The 22,613-nt window shown below is 43.2% G+C and overlaps 1 protein-coding gene across 1 annotated transcript in view; it reads left to right on the forward strand.

Moving 5' to 3' along the window:
- PDIA5 (protein disulfide isomerase family A member 5) overlaps window positions 1–22,613 on the forward strand; it is a 1,005,467-nt gene that overhangs the window by 427,760 nt on the left and 555,094 nt on the right. The window contains exon 7 of the mRNA XM_086957073.1: window positions 13,385–13,445. Within this exon, the coding sequence (XP_086813199.1) occupies window positions 13,385–13,445 (61 nt within the window). The remainder of the gene's footprint in view (window positions 1–13,384; window positions 13,446–22,613) is intronic.

Raw genomic sequence — 22,613 nt, forward strand, 5'->3', positions numbered from 1 at the left:
AGGGACTGGTGTATGTTGGCTGAGAAGGTGGTGTATGCAGGATGGAGTTGCCCCCGATAAGATACAAAAATCTGGGGGTCATGGTACGCTTACAGAGGCCACATATGTAATAGTTTCACTTCTTTTATGCTGTTGGGGCCACAACCAGGACCATCCGGGTCCTTCACGAATATTGATTGATAGGTTGAATGAGATTGAGTGCTAAGGGACATATTGGAAGATGACCTGCTTATTACTCCTAATGTAAAATCAGTGCACCAATATGCTATGTACCTACTTTTCATTATACTGTTGATCAACAGACTTGTTAAAATAGCCAGTGGCTTAACTGAGGATAGCTTAGCACAACAGTACATAGGTTTAGTCAGTTGAGCACACATCAGGTTAGCAGAGTCCATCATAAACAAGACACTTTCCCTGGTTAGTCTTTTTTTTAACTGAAATGTTGATATTTTCTGACATCTGCATTGCTCCAGTTAAGCAGTATAAGAGTCATATGATCAGGTCATAACTACTCTAAAACACGCACTTTGCAGCAAGTCACATTTGTAATCTAATCATCTAGGAGTGAATCTATGAAGCAAGTTTCAAACAAAAAGGGAATTCCAGAAAATCTTTGGTTGCCCTGAGAATTATCCTCGTCCTATACCTTCTTCCCAAGAATAAGCTGTAATCGGATGTGTTGCATTAGCTGACCAGAGTGTTGCAATAGGGCACAGTGGGTATCCTTTACAATTGATAAAAGCTCAACTTTCCTTTCAAGGGCCTCATAAAGAATGCACCATATCTTAAAAAGGATCGTCTATAAGACAGGCACCAATGAAGTAGGACCAGCAAAGTTAGTTATGTGACGTGGTCCCATGGCGGTGTATAACATTGCTGAGAATGTAATTACGTTTGTGGGTTGTTAGTTTGAACCACGATGGAGCTTTCATTGATCCAAAATTGGTAGATTAAAAGATTGAGAAACTTCTTAATGGGTAATAGTTGCAATGGTTATTTACAGCACTTCTAAATTGTAAAAATGGCAGTAGCAAGTGCTTTATAGAACAAGTTAATACTTTATATAGAAAGGCAATGCTGCAGCATTTTAAACGTGTTAAAGGGGTGTTGATTGCCCAGTTAGAGGCCATGGATATTTATTTTCAGCTGAGACAATGCATCTGTATTGGGTGCCATCTTATATGGAAAGGCTACAAATGGAACAAACTCCTAAAGCCTAACTCTCTGCTTGAGAATGAATAGGAAACTGAGCATCACACCTTGCCCTACTGACACCAAAACCCTTTTCCATGCTTCAGAGTGTAAAAGATATCACAATGTGAGGGGACACAGGAGAGTAAATAACTTTGTCACCGAAAGGCGCACATCCTGATGAAGGAAGCAGAAGTCAAGTTTCAACCTTTTGGATAGTTAAATGGAATGTTAATCAGCACAGTAATGGCGGGAGTTTCCTTCTTTCCATCTTCACCTGTCTGATGATCTTATGTCAGATTCCATACCTAAAACACCCATTTAATCCCAAAGTTAAAGTTATTTGTCAGTCCCCTTTCCATGCTTTTCTCATTCTACACATGGAATGAATACACAGTGCCTTATCTCCCCCAAATATAGAGTTAACAAGCATTTGCAATGCAATAGGTCTCACCTTAGGGACCTTATATGTATTTCGCTATGCAGCACATTAACCTGGGTGCTGAAACATCTAATCTTCTTTAACTTGGTGGAAAGTAAGCACCAAACGGTATGACGCACCAGGTATGGGAACACATCGATAGAAATATTGCCTTTCAGAGGGAAATGGTATAGTCCAAAGCTCTGTTTTTAATATAAAATCAGGGCCTTTGGTGGTCATATCACTGATAATACAAGGTTTGAAAAAAAAATATTATTGTCTACGGGTGCTTGTGGAAGACAATTTCTATGGACTGGAATCTAGAGAATGCTAAAGTGATTCTGGTATTTTGCTGACCTCTGCTGGTCGTTTTCTCTCAAGAAAGTTAAATAGAGGCAGTTGCCAGAAAAATTAAAAAAAGAAAGTCCCTCAGCAAAAAGCGATTCTGGTATTTTACTGACCTCTACTGGTCCTTTTTAGGTCTCGGCATCGAGACCTATTGTCTTTGAGTTGCTCCTCAAGGGAGATAGAATGGTGCACGAGCGGACCAGGGTCTGTGGACGCGCACACACACAGGCAGGCAGGCAGTCACGAGCCATGCACACACAGACACACACACACCCCCTCCCTCTCTGCCCACTCCCTCTCTGCCGCCCCCCCTCGACCCCCACTCACCGGGCTCTTTCCCTCGCAGCGGGTCAGTCATGGCAGCAGGCAGACTAGGTGTCTTCTCCGGCGATCTTCAGCTGATGTGCACGCCCACGCTGCGTCTCGTGCGCGCCCACCACGCTGTTTCGCGCCCGTTGATCCTCAGCTTGTTGCTTACAGCCAGTGGGTTGAACTTGAATGTACTCGACAAAATATCCTTAAATAACTAAAAACTGAGCATCATCTTCATCTCACGTTTGTAAAGGTAACCATGAACACCAATTTTGTTAAAATATATTGAATACGATAGATCACCTTCCACTCGCCCATACATATACTTTAAATTCCTTATTCATGATTTATTAGAACAAAGCAACGCAGAAGATAATTTTTGGTTGTCTGTGGGTGGGGAGATGGGGTTAGCACTCTCTGCCCTCTTTTCCTATCATTGACTCTTTGGCGCTTATAGGAAAAACCCAAGCTGCTTATACATTAGAGGAATTCTGCATAAGGATTATTATAGTGTGAGTGCAGAGTGCGCACAGTTCAGAGTGCGCAGAGTGCAGAGTGTGAAGTAGTGAGTGCAGAGTGAGTGAGCAGAGTGTGAGTGCAGAGTGCGCAGAGTGCAGAGTGTGAAGTAGTGAGTGTGCAGAGTGTGAATGCAGAGTGCAGAGTATAAGTGCAGAGTGTGAGTGCAGAGTATAAGTGCAGAGTGTGAGTGCAGAGTGTGAGTGCAGAGTGTGAGTGCAGAGTGTGAGTGCAGAGTGTGAGTGCAGAGTGTGAGTGCAGAGTGTGAGTGCAGAGTGTGAGTGCAGAGTGTGAGTGCAGAGTGTGAGTGCAGAGTGTGAGTGCAGAGTGTGAGTGCAGAGTGTGAGTGCAGAGTGTGAGTGCAGAGTGTGAGTGCAGAGTGTGAGTGCAGAGTGTGAGTGCAGAGTGTGAGTGCAGAGTGTGAGTGCAGAGTGTGAGTGCAGAGTGTGAGTGCAGAGTGTGAGTGCAGAGTGTGAGTGCAGAGTGTGAGTGCAGAGTGTGAGTGCAGAGTGTAGTGAGTGCGCAGAGTAGTGAGTGCGCAGAGTAGTGAGTGCGCAGAGTAGTGAGTGCGCAGAGTAGTGAGTGCGCAGAGTAGTGAGTGCGCAGAGTAGTGAGTGCGCAGAGTAGTGAGTGCGCAGAGTAGTGAGTGCGCAGAGTAGTGAGTGCGCAGAGTAGTGAGTGCGCAGAGTAGTGAGTGCGCAGAGTAGTGAGTGCGCAGAGTAGTGAGTGCGCAGAGTAGTGAGTAGTGAGGGCAGAGTAGTGAGTAGTGAGGGCAGAGTAGTGAGTAGTGAGGGCAGAGTAGTGAGTAGTGAGGGCAGAGTAGTGAGTAGTGAGGGCAGAGTAGTGAGTAGTGAGTGCAGAGTAGTGAGTAGTGAGTGCAGAGTAGTGAGTAGTGAGGGCAGAGTAGTGAGGGCAGAGTAGTGAGTAGTGAGGGCAGAGTAGTGAGGGCAGAGTGCTGTGTGCTGTTGAGGGCAGAGTGCTGTGTGCTGTTGAGGGCAGAGTGCTGTGTGCTGTTGAGGGCAGAGTGCTGTGTGCTGTTGAGGGCAGAGTGCTGTGTGCTGTTGAGGGCAGAGTGCTGTGTGCTGTTGAGGGCAGAGTGCTGTGTGCTGTTGAGGGCAGAGTGCTGTGTGCTGTTGAGGGCAGAGTGCTGTGTGCTGTTGAGGGCAGAGTGCTGTGTGCTGTTGAGGGCAGAGTGCTGTGTGCTGTTGAGGGCAGAGTGCTGTGTGCTGTTGAGGGCAGAGTGCTGTGTGCTGTTGAGGGCAGAGTGCTGTGTGCTGTTGAGGGCAGAGTGCTGTGTGCTGTTGAGGGCAGAGTGCTGTGTGCTGTTGAGGGCAGAGTGCTGTGTGCTGTTGAGGGCAGAGTGCTGTGTGCTGTTGAGGGCAGAGTGCTGTGTGCTGTTGAGTGCAGAGTGCTGTGTGCTGTTGAGTGCAGAGTGCTGTGTATTGGCAATGTAAATGACAATGCCATTTATTTATGATTTAAAGAAAAAAAAGAAATGTCATGAGCAATGCCAATAGCTCCACCTTTAATGATGCCGAGACCATTGCTTTGTAAATGCTTGCTTATTAAAACAGTTAAATAGAGGCAGTTGAACAGAAAAAAAGTCCCTAAGCGGAAGCAGACCAGTCCTAGGGCTGATCTCCAGAGCCCACCAAGTACATACACATATAAGTATATAGTAATATATAAGTATATACTAAAAAATATACAAGAGGTTTTGAATGCTCGACCTAAAAAGCTATTTGAAGCTATCTAAAGGAACCAAATTATAATGCCATTAAATTCGAATTTCGGCACTAGAAAATATTTGTACAGGACAAGAAAAGCTTAGGAATGTGCGATGCACACTCCTGATTGTCTGAAGAACAAGCATTTGCAATGCAAGAGGTCTCGCATTGTTAAAGTTTGAGCTATTGGCATTGCGAATAATTACCAAACACCAATAGCTCAAACCTTCAGAAATGCGAGACCTATTGGACTGCAAATGTTTGTTATATGCCGGCATGTTGGATGCAGAATTCCATGAGAAGAATAATAGAATTAAATAGGGCCGTCCTCCCCTGTGAAAGGTGGAGGAGGGACAGAATCCTCGGCACAATACATAAAAATAATACTAATAGTACTTGCAGGACAGACGGTAACTCTCACTTAAGCAGTACTCATTTTACCGACCTCTGAATGGTGAAAGGCATAGTAGACCCGGTCCGGCACCGATAGGCCTCTTAGGAAATACGCTGATCTAACCATAGATTTTTTTCTGTGACAGATTGGGACATAGTCACATTTTGCATACTGATTGCATCAACGCAATTTTCTAGCACGTGTTTGAAAAGCGGCACGTGTTGTCAGCCAGTGTGACTGACTCGGTCACAACTGCCGGGTTATTAGAGGATGTGGCCTGTCTCAAAGCCTCCAGATTTCTACATTGGCCATTCTTTTTTGCTAGCGGGGTTGACTGTGTCCGTGCCCATTTCTATGCAGGAGGTGCATGCACCCGCTGAGCTATCGCACTGGCCACACATGGCTGGCACTGCGGAAGAACTCTCCTCCAGGTGCCTGGAATTGCGGCTTCATACTCGTTGGTTTCCATAATGATCGGACCAGGAAGGTAGCACCCCTAACCCTAACGTCTCATGGAACATAGCAGTTTCCGAGCGGAGACCCCAGAGAGATGCACAACAGCTTCAGATCTCGCCGAATGTAATGACCACCAAACTCCATGAGCATACCTGAAAATCTAGAGTAATACAAAAACACTCTTATTTAAATATATTATATAAGTGTGTAAATGCCCTTACCTCGCATTTTCTCTCCAAACTATTTTTCTAATCGAACGTATGCAATGAGGCAGGTGCCAAAGAACATGAGTGCGACAATAGCATCAGCTTTTCAGAGGGCATTATCGAGAGATAATAGCCCTTCTCCCACATTATGCATACAAAGCCGAAGATGGTGTGCGAAGATATTGTAGGTCAATTACTGCATGGTAATGCATTCTAGAACATTCATTCATGCTTTTAGGAGCTGATTGCTATGAGCAGCAGGAAATGACAAACCTTCTCAGCTCTGGGTTTTAAAATTAAAGTATGTGGAGTTGCCCAAAGTAACTGTTAAACTGTGGATTAATAGTCAATGTTATGTTTAAAGGGGATGGTTATGTGCTGCAGATATTTTGATAGCCGATGTTTTTGAATCCACGTTTTCACATCGGCATTGCATTATTTTTGGTGTATGTAGGCCCTGCTGCCAGTTAAGGCCCTCCTTCTGGGCGAGCTGATTGACCAGCACAGTCTGAACATTGGATTGCATGTTTTACTATTGAGTAGTGGATCGCCTCTTTATCTACTGCATACTTGCGGTTTCTTGGATTATGGAGAAATTTCGTTTTTTGGTAGTTGCTAGAATGTTGTCCATGAAAAAATTACCCAATAGTGCCGCCAGTTCCCTTCACCGCAAGCACGCGCACACACATGCGCGGCATTCCTTTTGAACTGCGAACATGTAAATGTACTGGGAGAGAAAAACAGGAGCACACTTTGGAAGGTGCAAATATTTTCAGAGGACGGCAAATCAATAATACAGTGGGAAGCTGAGAGGGTGGGAAGGAGGGAGGGGGCGGAAGAGAGGTCACAGGTCTTTCTTCACATCCCCGGTGCAGCCCACCTGTCTTGTTCTTATCCTTCTTTAGGGAAGCCCGAAGCTCAACTGCGAAGCAAAAACAGCATTCCAGTGACAACCAAAGATCACACTAGGGTCCTCGTTTGAAAAGTAAATCAGATCACACACGAAAAATAACCAGTGGTGCGTGCGCACCACAGAGGAGCGGGGGCTAGGGGACGAGGCAGCGACAAGAACGCGCCCTGCTGCACGTGCTGGCCACCGGTGGGAATGGGCGGAGCAAAGGCGGGCCATGCGCCCGCCTTTGCCCAATCGCGCGCCGCTTTTTTTTTAAAGCACTCGAAAGCCAATGCCAGACGGGGAAAGCAAAACCACATGTACGAGCATGCGGGTAGCTTTCTGAACCCCGTACAAGAGGTCTCGTGCTGCGCACTGCAACGCTAGGCGCGAGACCTAAAAATGGATATTGTGACTCGCGTGTTTGCTCTGAGGGTTATGTCTGGGAGAGACCGACAACTAGCCTACTTTACCAACACCAGGCACTGCTTTGAGCAAACAGGGAAGGCCCTTTTCTGTCACTGTTAGAATGTTAGCTAGTTCATCTGCCAGTAAATATTAACGTACTATAGGCCAATGTAAACTAGGTACGATTTTGCATTCGTGTCCACTGATAAGAGTTGGGGAAGAGACCTTACAACAAAATCAAATAAATTTGCAAACAAAATACATTGAAATTAGTCTGCAGCTTCATTGAGAGGCATTCTCCAGTTACAGCTCCTTATGATGAGAGGGGCAGCCATTCATAACGTGTGTTTATGATGTGAGTATTCCAACGAAGTTGAAAAACCTATGGCAACCTATTTGGAGTGGAAATTGAATTTAAGATAGTCCATTACTGTATTTACTGTGATTAGTTTATTGATAATTAAAAAAAAAAAACTATAATATGAAATCAGATCACACAACAATGTATGCTAGGGTGTTCAGAGAATAATGTTAATTTAGAATTGTTTGGTGTACCCATTATTGTAGACTTATGGTCTGATTATAAATTTGGCATTGTGGTAGCGGGCCGCCACACTAACGCCCCGCTCCCACACCGCCAAACTCGACCAACAGCCAGATTAGGAGTTTTTTCCTGGTCTGGTGGGAGGTCCTTTGATGGTCCCAGGAGGTGAGTCTTAGAAGGCACCGCAATGGGAATGCCACATGCCAGTTTCTGCATGGCATGGACTGGTGCAGTCCATGCTGTGCAGGAACTGGGGTGCATGCAAACAAGGGGACACCATGTGCACCCCTGCATGCACTTCTGAAAAAGCTGGCCTGTACACCGGGTTATGTGTATGTTTCCAAAATTCTATCACACATTGTTGCTTAATAGATTGGCTAACACCATGATATGTGAATTTATAAAACTTCTTTTTAATTATCTTTTTTTCTCACAGATGTTATATAGTTTTTAATTTTTTTTTAGTTTGTACACTTTTTTTAGCAATAATTTATAAAAATCCTAAACATAAATATACATCTAATCACAATAGTTTATGATACATGCTCTAGTACATATGTCAACAATTGATTTTCATCGCCAAATACAAAACCGAATCCAACGCGTTTCGGCGAGTGGCCTTCATCAGGAGTTCTGTATTTTCAATTGATGATTAGATACTATAATAGTAGAAAATGCTCAATTAATTTTTCTTGAAAACAGAACAATCTATACTGAACAACATGTGACAGTTATTATGTCTATATTTAACTAACATTTTCGTCTATATAAATTATTCATGAACACCCTCTCCTGGTGCCGATAGCTCTCTACCCTAGAGACTACCAAACTCCAACTGTACATGATTATATATATCATTATCTACATATTTACAATCTACATTTACATATATTTACACTTTTATTTACATTTCATTCAACATTCCCTTTATATACATTTTTTCATTTTTAGTGCAATTATCTTATCTTAGTCCATATTTGATGTGAGTTTAAATGTCTGCAGATTGTCACCAGAATTAATGCCACTAATTATGGCAGCTGATCTAAATAAGGTTGAGTATAATAAGTCATACCTTAAGCGTCCAGTGAGTATTTATACGCAGTGTCTAAATGATGGTAGTAAAAAGGTCCTGGATAGGGTTAAAATCTGTGGCAGAAAGATATGAGACTGACATCAGTACCCATAGGGTCTTTCTATGTGCTTACTTAGGTAGTGATCCCTAAATTGATCAATAGTACCTGTTGTTTGGTATAATCTGACATAAGTTGTGTAGCTCAAGTCCACGTCACGTTCAATTTAATGTGGTGTGCGGTGTTCCCGTGACACTTGGTTCTGTCAGGTGGTGATAATTACTGCCAAAAAACAGAACGAAATGCAAAGGTCCTTATTACTATAGATTGCTATAAACCTTAACAATTCCTTCAGTAGGTTAGTTATAGTAACACATACTTGTAAGTTCTGTATTCGTTTTCAGGGGCTAAGATGGACGGCTATGTATGCATCATTGGCGCAGTAGGAAATGCTGCAACAAAAGAAAATTACACTCGTTGCAAAAACTTGGTAGTTTATCTGAAAGGCCAGCTTCCTAATATACAAGTAACATATAACTATATGTACCTGAAAAAATCGGCAACCTGTCAATGTCCCTTCTTAAAGGCTTAGGGGGATTTCTGTAGTTTTTTCTTGCTGGTGTAACAATAATCGGTGGTAGTGGTGAAATCCTATCTATATAAGAAAAGAACAAAAGACAATGTGTCATGATATCGAGTTTGCCTCTACATTAAACAAAATCCATATCTCCATGCGCTCGAGTTCTAATAGCGCGCTTGATGATAAAACCAAAGTTTATAAGAAACAAGAATACACTAGCCTCTGCTTACTGCCGGCTAGAAGAATAATAGAGTCTCCGACATCAGTGCAGAGAGCAGAATTGCAGAGACCAATATCTAATGGATCTAGCTGGCGCTTTCCTTACTTACTTGGAACTAAGTCGCTGCGAGGTCCCGTCTTGCCCGTACCGCTGTAACTGAACAGGGTTGTTTGGCGGGTATTTAAACTTGCTTTGGCGCGCTGCAGCTCATTACTAATTGACACGTCTCGCGATATTCGGAGCAGCGAGACGTGGAATCGGAAATGGTGATCCTTAATGTAAAGTAATCGCCATCTTAGAATGATGTTATGGCTATAGATTTACTTAGTTTTAACCTTACATCTGAGGCGGTAAAGAGGATCTATATAACTTATGTCAGAACAGAATAAACGTTTCAGCGTTTAAATAATTACTTGCCGGTTTGTCTGTATGTGGCCTGCCATGGAGTGAAAGGATTAAATTATCGATATGGGGCCTCCTAATGTATACTACGCAATGTAAGAGTCCCTAAATACACACGATTGCCCCTTTATAAAATATATGATATTGAGTAATGGGACGCTGACGGAGGGCGCACAGAGCACGTGATGTAATCCCATGTGGATGAAGAGGCTCTAATACATAACACAAAACGTGCCGCCATCTTAGAGTAGTAATTAACCTATGGTACTGGGTTAAATAGCATGTAACCTGTGAAAATATATCACTGCTAAACTGAATGTATGACTTAAAATACAATCTGCAGACATTTAATAGGGAGCTTATGAGATTATTCCATAACTCGACAGTTCTAAGAATTATCACGACTGGACTGAATATGTAGTTCAAACAATTTTACAGACATTTCATAATGGGCTTTCTTATAACTATATAAAAATATACACAACCTCACAAGTAGATCATGTTGTGCTATTTTTAAGACCGATTCAACAGTATGCATGTGTGCGCACCCCTGCATGCACCCCATGGCCCTGAGGCAACAGGGAGCCCTGTAGGGTCCCTTTAGTTTCCTCACTGCCGCAGTTTCATGGTGGGCTTACCGCCATGGAAACTGTGGTGGTGAGGAAACTCAAAATGTTCTTGGAGGTGCCGCAGCAGCACCTCTAGCATATTGCAATCCCACACTGCTGCAACAGTGCCGAGGGATCATGGATTCCCCGGTGGTTGCAGTGGTCCTTCTGCAGTACATTCGCTCTATCAAAAGTGCTGCTTCACTTTAACAGTTTAGTAGAAATTATCAAAGGTGTGGCAGTACAAATCATGGGTAAGACTCAAATTCTTGTTTTGCTCTGAACAAAGTTTGCAGAAAGGGTGGTCGATTAGGTCGTTGTGCAAGAATTTGAAAGGGGGCATCATGAATAAGGTGGCTGTAGCGTCTGAGGAATCATCTGTTAATGTTTCTGTGGAGAGAGTTGTGGGTGTTGGAAGTGACAAAGAAGGGGAGAGAAGGAAAAATAGACCAAAAGACAGTTTGACTATTAATAACTGTGAATTTCAAATTATTGTTGATTCAGGGTCTATGTATACCAATATACCAAATTAAATCTTTCAATATAAGTGTCCTGGAATAATATCAGAACCTAAAGATATTTGTCCAGGGGGTTATTAAGGTGAAACTATTGATATTATTGGGTCTATGCAAGCACAAATTTCATTTCAGAAACTGTAAATTGAAAGGTAGGTGTATGTGGCTGAACATGGGCCCCCAAAACTGGGTTGGATACATCAATGTGATGAACACATTGTAATTAACTCGAGGACTCCTAATCAAATTATGGCGGTGGAGGGCATTTCTATTGATGAGATTTCCTAAGAGTTGACATGAATTTGATGATATTCTTGAAGAACCGAAGGGATATGTGCATAGAATTGTATTAAAGCCGGATGCGATAACTGTTCAACATAGGTTGCGGAAAGTAACTATAATCATATCCAGTCAAGTTATGAAAATGTTGCTTGAGGAAGGGGTCCTTGAGTCAGTAGAAACAGATAGGTGGATTGCTCCTGTGTTATTACAGAAAAGGACTATGGCTATTTGAGGGTCTGAATTGAGCTCAGACCGTTGAGTCATAATAATGTAGTAGATACTTTTCCATTGCCTAATAATAATGAGTTGGTGTTATTACTTAAGGGAGGCAAGTATTTTTTTCAAAAGTACATTTGAAAAGAACTTACCATCAAATTAAATTTAATGAAGATTTCAAATTACTTACTGCTTTCATTACCATGGAAGGGACGTATCAATTTACTTATGTGCCGTTTGGATTGGCTTCGGCATTTAGTGTTTTGGAACGCATGATGAGTGAAACTTTTAAGAAAATGCAGAACATAGTGTATTTCCAAGACAATATTCAGGTTGTTGATGAACACAATTTGGTGCTCAGGCAGGTGTTACACAAAATTGCCAAGATGGGTGCTAATTTAAGAAAGAGTAAGCATAAATCTTTTGAAGAAGAAATTGATGATTTGGGATATATTACTTAACTAGACTATACTACAGCAGCGGCCTCTCCATTAGGGCGGAGGAGTGCCGCCCCCCCAAGCCACCACCCTCAAAATGATGGTAAAACTGGTTTTAAACCTGTTTGATTATAGTTAGAAGTTTAATCCCCCAGGACTCTGGCGAGTCTTGGGGGCAGGTCCAGGGGGATGATACTGCTGGTGGGGGGGGGGTTTGCACTGTTACAGTGCGCTGGAGAGCAGACACAGGCTCCCTGAGTGCATGGGAGTGCAATTTAACAGCACTCAGGCAAATCCTGATGCTGCTTTCATGCTGCATCAGGATTGACTGCAGTACAGACTGGCAGCAAGTGCCCAGAATTAGACGACTGAAAGAGCACGATGCAGCGGGTGGCAGCGGCCTTCAGGTATGTTATTTCTTTTTGTCCCTGAACCACCCACCTCCCTCCTCCAGCCCGCTCGCCACTTTTGCAGCGACGGGCCGCTACTGCTATTCTAGACCTGGTGACCGTGATTAACCTAGCTCCTGCTCCCTCAGACAAAGACCATTTGTGATCCTTTAGGAGGCTAATTGAGTACTGCTCAAAATTTGTGGACAATGTTCCTCCTCTTTGATTAGAAAAGGATGCAATTTTGCAAGAAGCAATGAGCAATTGAAATGGTTTGAGGTCACAGAAGAAGAGATTTGTGATGCTTGAATTTTAGTATCATTTGATACCAAAAGGAAATGTATTCTTACTGTGGATGCCAGTGCCACTCGCATAGAAGCCATTCTTTCTCAGAGACATGGGAATGGGGAAAACAGTGGCATTTGTAACCCGGACACTCATTGATTTCTAAAGAATTATTTGATAATTGGGAGGGAAGCCCAAGCAGCTTCATGGGGAGCAGGGTGTTTGCCAACTGACCTGTGGAGAACCATGTTTGTCCTATGTTCTGATCACAAAGCATTGGTGAAAGTATTACTCGCTGGTAGGGCTGGTTAAAGGCTCAGTGAGACTTGCGAAATTGGCATCAAGTTGCAAGAGTTTCAGTACAAGGTGGAACATATTCATAGCTGAAGAAATGTTCACACAGATTGCTTGTCGAGGCTGTTTGTAGTTTGGAGGGTTATGGATGGACCTGCTGTTTTAGCTAAGATAGTGAAGGGGAGGTAGCTTCTGTTGAGGATGTGGTAGTGGAAGGATAAGGTGCGTTTACAGTGGAGGATTGGTTACATGACATGGATGCAGACGCTATGTTAAGAGACGTTGTACAGCTGTTGGTCGCAGAGGGGGCAGAAGAGAGAGTAAATCTATATATTAAAATTTTAGCTGAGATAACTTTGTGTATAAAGAGTCTACTCATGAGAGGTGAAAGGTTCATGCCACCTCTGGGCTAAGGCCTACATTTATTTCATTGTCTCATGAGATAGATTTGGGAGTTTGACAAAAAAAGGCTGCAGATGCAGTTTTGGTGGCCAGGTTTAGATGAAAAAATTACTTCTTGGGTTCAGAAATACCTAACTTACTTCAGCTGGGATGCAGCCATTTTCGCCCTTGTTGGGCATTACACACAATCGATTGTACTTCTTTAAACTGCTTCTAAAGTAGATTTTTTGTGTGCAATGATTACATTTTTATTTTGTACTTCCTAGGATTTCAGAAGACTGCTGAAAAAGGAAGACCGGCCGATGCTGGTGATGTTCTACGCACCATGTAAGTGCGTTTACAAATCTTGTTTACATTGACAATTTTGTATGATCAGCTCAATCTGTAATGACAGAATGAGATCAAAAATCGCATATTGGGTTTGGAAATTGGTGCTAAATAAGTTTTTATGGGAAGCGTTCGCTGACATTTCGCTTCAGGATGCCACTTGGTATGACTTGCAAGTATCCATCCAACTGATGTTGAAGTTTGTTCGCTATGCTTTGGCCAAGCTTGAAATGCAAACAATGGTGTTTTGCAGCTAATGACTGGACATCTTTGAATAAGGTATCCTACATCTTGTAAGGCACTTCATTCATACCTTCTTTTTGTTATAAGTTCCAAGATATGATGTTTACAAACATATGTTCCTGATGGATACTTCTAATCACAGATTCCTCACCTTTAGAATATACCCAGGCTGGAACTGGAAATTGCTCCTGTGTACAGCTGGGTGGTGCAATGTGGCTCTGTGTTGGCTTTGTTCCTCCCCAGAAGTAATGAAGGGAAGCCGCATACAAGTGCAACCCCTTTGCACTAACGTCGATTCCTTTCTTTCCATACCTTTGTATGTGGATCTGGAGCTCCACTCATATTGAAGCCTTGTCTATTTCGAATCCAGTGTCTACACCGAAACTACAGGGTTCAAACAATGATGTGGTTGTCAGAAGCATATGTTTGTGATGGGCCTGAAGAAGTTGTTCCTTGGGTAGGCTCGGGCAGAACTCCAAATCATGTGAAGTGATTTTTCATGCACCCAAATGTGATCCGGTATCGTGAGGCAAGGCTGTACTTCACTAAACATCAAAAGAAGTCGCAGGCCTCGTTTAAGTTCCGCTTCTGCTCCAAGTTGAGGGTGAAGACCCTCTCCCACTCTCGAGGCCAGTCCTAAGACAGATTTTCTTCACGCTTGAAATCATCTGTTAATTCAGAGTTCAAGACACAAAGGCAACACAAAAGTGCGAAGTGACACTCAACCCCATCCCACCACTTTCAGTCAAAAGACAAGTTGTGATGGCGAAAGGATGCAATATGTTGCACTCCCAATCCCTGCTTGGAGGAGTCTATTCTGAAATTGATCCTGATGCACCCCTAGTTCTCAAGGCTATCTGCATTGCTGCTGCAAGTCAAAGACTTTAAGGAGGCCATGCTGTGTTTTCTGCACTCTTCCAGCTCCCTCTGGCATGCTTTCATGCCCCAAGGATTCACATGGTCCTCCAGTCGGGTTACCACTGGCAGATCTGTCCTTTATGCTGTCTGAGCCTCTAGAACCAATCTTGAGTTCCACACTGACTTTTTCTGGCACAGATTACTATGCAGGTCCTTCTTTTTTTTTATTGAGGTCACTGGAGGAGGATGCGGAGCAGACTTCGCTGTCCAACACTGAACCAAATCTATCTTGATTCCAACCGAAGTCATCCTCCGAATCTACTTTACCACATTCGGTTTTGGTACACCGTGATTCAGACATCATGCAGCTACTACTATAGAGTATTCCTCTGTAGCTCCATTACCTTTTTAGTTCAGATTTCGACCAAAGTTTACCTCCTGGAGATGACAGTGGTGATAATGGAGAAGATTTGTCCAAGCACTATGATGACAGTTTATATATAGGCAATCAGTAGGCTTGATACACCCCTTAATACAGGTTTATTGTTTCGCAGAAAGAGTGTGCTTCCTTTGCAGTGGTGATTCGACATGCAGCTGAGGTGCTGGACCTAGAAATATCTTCTGTTGAAGTTAAAACTATTGTCCTTATGGACGTCTTGCAGCCTTGGCCTGCATCATCTGAGCCCTTACATCCATTCAACAAAGCTCTCACTGCTGGGCACTTGTTCCAAACTTGCTCCAGGTGATCCTGATTTTCTGACTTTATGTCCTACTCCATAGAGTTTGGTTCAGGCTTCCACTTTCCCTATGATTCCCCCGGACATGGAATCAAAGATGAATGTGACATTCAGGAAACAGCCTGGCCTTGAGGTCAGTCAAGGCAGTTTGCCTACTGGGATGATATCTGTGCCATCTAGGACATGGCCAGAGAGATCTTGCCGGCAGTTCTGGAAAAATGTAGGGCTTCCCTGGCTCAGACTGTTCAGGATGGTCAGGATACAGCCAAATACATTGTTTGTGCTGGCCTTGATGTGACCAATTGTGGGAGGGGACCATGCAGCACCAATGTGATTTTCGGTCGCCATGTATTGGATTCTCTCTACAGGGTTTTCAGGAGTTGTGCGCCATCCCTTATGGGCATTCATTTTGATGGACCCTGCCTCTTTGGTGTAAAACCTGATTGCTGCTTAGATTGTTATAAGGAAAGCCGAGCTACTGCACATTTTCTAGGCTTTTCCTGTCCTCTAAGACAGTTTCCCACTAGTTTTGGCCTTTCTGAGGCAGTAGGCAATCCAGTATGTACGAGGATGGGGATATCTGATCAGGCAGGCACTGTACAGACCCCAAATGGTACTGTTCTTCGAAGAACTCCTCTCCTGCAGTCTAGGGGATGCATTGCAGGTACAGGGGCCATTGGACTCCTATACACTTTTCCTCCTCTGCTTCTCCTGCCCTGAACTCTGAAGATCAGTAATGCCTAGGACCGAGTCATCATAGTGGCTCTGAATTGGGCCAGCTACTACTCCAGAAGGATCTTCTGTCACAGCAGCAAGGCGGGATTCTGCACCCAAATGTGTGCAATCTTCACCTTTATGCGTGGAAACACTGCACCAAAGGAAAACATTTCAAACTTCTTTGAATGGCAGAGCCAGTAACAACATGAACTTCCCTTCGCCAGCCACGAAGTAACTGACGAAGATGGCACTAAGCACATTCCATTCTGGGGTTCCAGCAGAACTTACAGCAGAAAGCATCCTACAGATAGAAGGCATAGCAGAAAACAAGACATATCATTACAACACTTCCCCTCCCTTTCCACACAACAGCTGATAATAATGAAAAACAAAACAAAACCTAAAACAATAACTAAAACACAGTAGCCTCCCTAAGAACTGAGAGGCAATAAAACAGAGAGAACAGTACCATGCAGAATAAGCATTTCACAATGTTTGCAGATAACCCTCCAAATAATGAGGTGGTCTGATGGTCCTAGGATTCTGCCCTTCTGCCACCCTTACAGGAGACACATCCCTATTACATGACTGTACCTACCCATCCCAATTCTCATGATGACCTCTCCCCTCAACCACCTCCGTATTCTTGAGCCCCTCTTGATATTTTTTCCTGGATTTTGTCATCAGTGCCTCCCACTTGGTACAAGGCCACCCTACGCCTATTCCACTTTTTGCCATTCTCTAGTTCCCCATATCTTTCACACACTCTCCTTACCTTGAGTGGGCCCCAAAATTTACTTAAACCTCTACACACCCTTCCAAGCTTGATTTTGACCCAGTTGCCAGAGTTAACCAGACTTTTACCAGTTCTTTCCACACTACTGTCTTTTATTTCCCCCCTCGCCTTTATTTTTCTATTGTGACTACAACAATTCAACCAAGTCCGAGTCAATTTAGTGCCCTCCCTTCTCCTATGCATCCTTACAAATGGGGTAACATTAGTCACCCTATGGGCTGTGGGGCTGTAGAACAACAACAGGTCATCAACCAACACCTTAACATCTTTTGCATTTTCGTACATATGGCACTGTTGACCAAGCGGTTGGCTCTCTCGACCATGCCATTAGCATTAGGGTTGTACAATGCTGTGTGATGGTGTTTTATTCCACAACTATCTAGAAACTCCATCTTTTCTTGTGTTGTGAGTTGTGTCCCATTATCCTTAATCAAGACATGAGATGGCCCATCTTCCAAGAACTCCCCTTTCAACGTGTCAGTGGTACTTCTGGTGGTCACCTCACTCATAAATTTTACAATTAGCCACCTGGAATGTACATCCACTATTACCAATGCATTTTTTATGTTATCTTTCATCCCATGCATAGGCCCTATAAAATCCAACCACACCGTACTCCATGGTAACCCAGGGTCTTCAATGTGACCCCTTTCAGACTGCCTAGCAATCTCCAGTCTTTTCTCACTCTCCTTTCATACTCCCCACTTCTCCACCCAGGAATTAATTTGATCATCCATACAAGGCCATCAAAAATGTTCCCGCACTTTTTTTCTCTTCATGGTTTGTCCTAAAGGCCCCTCATGGGCTAGATCCATATTCTTTCCTTTCAATCCATCCATTGGCACAAATTTGTCTTTACTCATAAATAACCACTTTGTCTGCAAGGGTCAATTCATCCCAAAAATGTACATATGGTTGTACAGAAAGAGCCACTGTGCTTTCTCTCCGACCCCTACTCAGTGCCATTTTTTCCACCTCTCCGAGAAATATATTGCATTCCATGCTCCTCATCGATTCCTCCACTGTCAAGGTTCCTCCAACACACTCTTCCACATCACACAATGACACCACTGCACCTTCCTGTTCGATAGCCAAAATGCCCTGTCCATCAACCTCTGCCCTTTTCAAAGACGAGCATGATAAGCGATCTGGTTGCTCATTTTTCCAATCTGTTATGTGCTCAACCCTGTAATGATATTTTTGCAACCTGGACACTAACCTTGCAAACCTGGCAGACACCTTTCCGGCCCATCCCAGGCTCAGCACGCTGACGAGAGGCTTCTGATATGTACAAATACAAAACTCCAAGCCCCACAAGAAGGTTCTAAAATGTTCTACCGACCATGCTGCACCCAACGCCTCACGCTTGATCACCGAATAATTGTATTCGCTCCAGTTTAAGGAATGCCATGCAAAGGCCGAAGTCTTCACCTTGCCTCCATGCTTCTGGGAATATACAATTCCCACACTGCAAGCACTTGCATCCACCATTAAAATGGGTCTGCACTCAGTGTCGCAAGGAAATAGAATTCCTGGTTCAAATACCTCTTTTCTCACAACATCGAATGCCTTTTGGTGCACATCACCCCAACTGAATGTACATCCCTTCCGCAACAACATTTGTAATCATTCTGCCATCCTCACAAAATTACTCACACATTTGGAATAGTACTCACTCAAACCCATAAAGGATTGCAGCTGGTCCTTGTTGCGAGGAACGGGCGAGGATCTGATTGTTTTCAACAAATCTTCCTTAGTTTTCACCCCTTCCTGGACATGGTATGCCCCTGATAATCGATTTCCTCTTCCTAAAATCTGCATTTATCCTTCCTCAACGTGACACCTGCTTCTCTTAGTCTGTTTAACACTGCCCTCAAAACATTGTTGTATTCTCGCACAGACTCTCCAAAGACCAGGATGTCATCCTGAAAGAAGGTCAAGTTTTCTACCCCTTTTATAATATCAGACATTATCTGTTGGAAAATGCTTGCAGCCAAGGATATCCCAAAAGGCATCCTGGTAATCTGTATCGTGCCTTCCATTGTGACAAATGCCTTGAGACTTCTGGACTTTTCATGAAGTCTGATCTGGTGGTAAGTACTTTTCAGATCAAGCTTAGAAAAATACTTACCCCCACCCTTTGAGTAGCAAGAGTAGCTGATTGATCTTAGGTAGCAGAAAAGTACCAGTCACCACATGATGATTAAAGCTACTTAAGTACATGCAGAACCTGAACCTGCCATCACTTTTCTTAGTTATGACTACCGTATAGACCTAAACAGAGGCCTCAGCAGGTTCTCATACCCTCTTTCAGCAAGTCATTATTCATTTATTTTAGCTTCTTCCCATGCTACAACAGGGGCCCTCCTCAACTAGTGTTTCACTGGTATTGTGCCTTTCTCCAACATAATCCTTTGTACATAACCCTTCAGTGCAGCCAATTTCTCAGTGACACATCTTTCATTTCATGTAATACTTCCTAAGTACTTGAGTCCCCTACAGCCAGCACTTGACCTGGAGCATGTGGATCAATTACTATGTGCAAGCCATCTCCCATCCTAAAGTAGGTGGTCCATCCTTTGCCATGTAGACCCTTACATACATCGTGACTTAAATTCAGTACACGAATTAAAGTACTCCAACACATCTATTCTTCCACCTTAGTAACCTCTTTGATTGATGTCTTAAGGCAACAAGGCAGTCTGTGGCCACTCCTCCCTCCACATTTACAGAACAATGGTGTACAATGAACCAGTGTCTACCATTATCTTCACATGCTTGCCCAGAATCCCAAACAAAGCTTTTGGTCTGATTTTTTTACTACTTCCTCTGATTCCGGATGAACCAACAAAACTTGATCTTCATTCCAGTCCTCCAACTCCGTTTCTTCTGTCACTTCTACAGGTGCTTTGCTATTATTGAATTTGCACATACAAGCATAATGCCCCTTATGCCCACACTTCTTCTTTGCCGTAAAATGGTAATCACTGGAATGTACTGCACTTCCACACCTTAAGCACTCTTTTGGTTGAGTCCCTTTCTGAGACTTGTTGTACTTGTTGGTTGCTCCTGACGAATTTCCTTAATCTTTTTCCCCCGAAACTGCAGCATCTCCTTCCTCGACAATTAAATCTTTCTTATTCATCACATTCATGCACGGTTAAGATTCTTCCACCACTTTCGCGATACAAATTGCATCGTTCTTGGCAGCCCACAGATGTTCCTAGATCTTCTTGCTTTGACAATGAACGATAAGTTTGTCTCTGATTAGCCTATCCGTCATTTGACCAAACTTACACCTGACTGAGAGTTCGCACAGACCAGAAACAAAGTCCTCCAGTGATTCCCATGGCTTCTGTGGCCTTGTGTAAAACTTGTATCTAGACAACTCAATGTCTTATTCTTTTGCAAATCTTTTCTCCAGGCACAACATAGCCTCTTTATGTACATCCCCTATTGGTTGATTGTCATTTCCAAGGATTTGAGGCAACATAAGTATGTGGTGCGCTTCTTTTCCTATGGTGCCTAATCACAATGCTTTCTTCCTCTTGCAAACTCCACGCCATCAAGAGCTACTAAATAATTGTCAAATATATCTGTCCACTCTTCCCACCGGATATCCAGCTGGCCATGATGAGCTAAAGAAGGAGATGGTATTACTTTAGACGAAAAAGGCATAATGACATGAAATTGCACATTTCAATGAAGAAAAAAATAATTTCAGTACATACAGGGTTAACTTCCTTCTGTACATCCAAGGTGTGCAGTGGCTAAGGGTTAACCGCTTCTAACAAACCCAAAATGTGCCGTAGCTAACATGATTATTCTAACGGTCACATGGGCAGTGACACAAATCTCTGATTAGCACTGCAGGGAAAGACAGGAGCAAAGCACAGGAAAACAGGTATAATGAAGGTAATTTGGCTGCCGGATCTTAACAGAGAGGAGTGGCTCTGGTACAAGCTGGCAAGTGAAGGCCGGCATTCTGTGGGGCACTCAGCTAGGCACACGCAATACGCACAGCAGAACTTGTGCCAAAGGAATTGCACGGACAGTGCTCTAGCTGGCAAGGCCGCAATACACTACCAGACGTTTACTCACACGCAATTGGCCTCACCACGAGTGTCCTTGGTGGCAGCTATTGGTGATCGCCTTTTTTAGTCAGTAGTCTTTGTCCCTGGCATGAAGCAGCAGGAATACACCATACACGAATGGCAATGTCACTGGTGGCCCGTCTCTGGTGTGGGCCCCAAACCGTAATGAAGTTCACGGGTACAGGTGTCTCTCTTTGTGGCTGGCGATCGTCGCCAATAATGTTGTGATTGAGACATCACATCAAAGGAAAACGTTGCAAACAGCTTTTATTGGCAGAGCAAGTTATAATGTTATCTTCCCTTCACCAGACGCAGGCAACTGCCGAAGGTGGAATCTCACACGCACACTGGGGTTCCAACAGAAGTTACAGCTTGAAACATTCTACACATTGAAGGCATAGCAGAAAACAAGACCTAACATTAGCACAAACAGACTACATTGGCTGGACCCCAAAATGGCCTTAAGCTTCTAAATTGATTGCACTAAAGACCACAAGCTGGACGATCAGCTTTTTGTAGAGTTCTGTGCGTCAAAGAAAGACAATGCGGTGTAGAAAAGGACTGTTTCCTCTGCATTAAGATCTGCTATGCATTGGCCAGAAAGCAACCTCTGTAAGACCCGAGTTCTAATTCCACCAGGGCGAAGGCTGCCACCACTGCATTGGTGTGCAGAAGTCCTGTTTTGGACATCTGTCATTACTCATCATGGGCGTTAGTACATACTTTCATGAAGCACTACTGCCTTGACAGCCTGGTCCAACAGGAAGCACATTTTGCTTGTTCAATCCTGCAAGACTTTGTGATCTGAGACTCTCCATAGACTCTCCACTTTGGAAGGTACTGCTTTAGCATCTATTCTAAAGGTGAAGAATCTCAGGTTAGAGGTATCTATCAGAAGAACAAGTTACTTGTCTGTGGGAACACTTATTCTGGGGTATTCTCTAACCTTAATACTGTACACCCCACCTCTAGAAATGTTCACTACTTCTTCTTGGGGTCAGAGATGTGTGGTACTAAAGCACCACCTTTGCTCCCATTGTTCCTATTATTCTTTCTAGCCCTGTTTGTTATTTACTGTTCCAAACTAAGGTTTTGAAGAGTGCAGATGTAGTTAAAGAACTACGTTTGATCTTTTATTGTCTGTCTCATTTTGTATTGTATTTTTTCATGCTGTATTATTGTTTCACAAATGGTATCTCATGTCCCCAGCCCTTTTTTTTACACTGTTTTGTTTTGATTTCTCTATAAAGAATTGCGAAACAAAAAACAAAAACAGACTATATTTGATTTCTCTAGTTGACCTTTTGCTTATAGTATGCTCTTTATAAAAAAAGATGAACCTTTGTCCTACATACAGTGGTGTTATACATCTTATGCAGGTTGCATGAGTCTTCGCAAACAACAGCAGTATCTGTTGTTGTCTATACTAAGTAGACATTTAAGAGCCTTAGGACACGTCTGTGTTGTCTTTAATCTGGAAAATTACATTAAAAAAATAATGTGATCCTTGTTATGCTGTACCATCTGTGTACTCTGAGAACATGCCTCCTCCAATATGTGTCTGAAGATTACCACCCCGCTGACAGTAATGCAGAATCCCTTCAAAATTCGGCAAAGAGTAAATCGAGATGCACGTACAACCGTCCCATAAGCCTCTCACCACGTACGTGTCCCATGTGGCCCCTTTGTAATTCTCCCCTCTGGTGAAATTTACAGCTTACCA

Source organism: Lissotriton vulgaris, chromosome 2_1, assembly GCF_964263255.1.
Source record: "Lissotriton vulgaris chromosome 2_1, aLisVul1.2, whole genome shotgun sequence".
Classification (NCBI taxonomy): Eukaryota; Metazoa; Chordata; class Amphibia; order Caudata; family Salamandridae; genus Lissotriton; species Lissotriton vulgaris.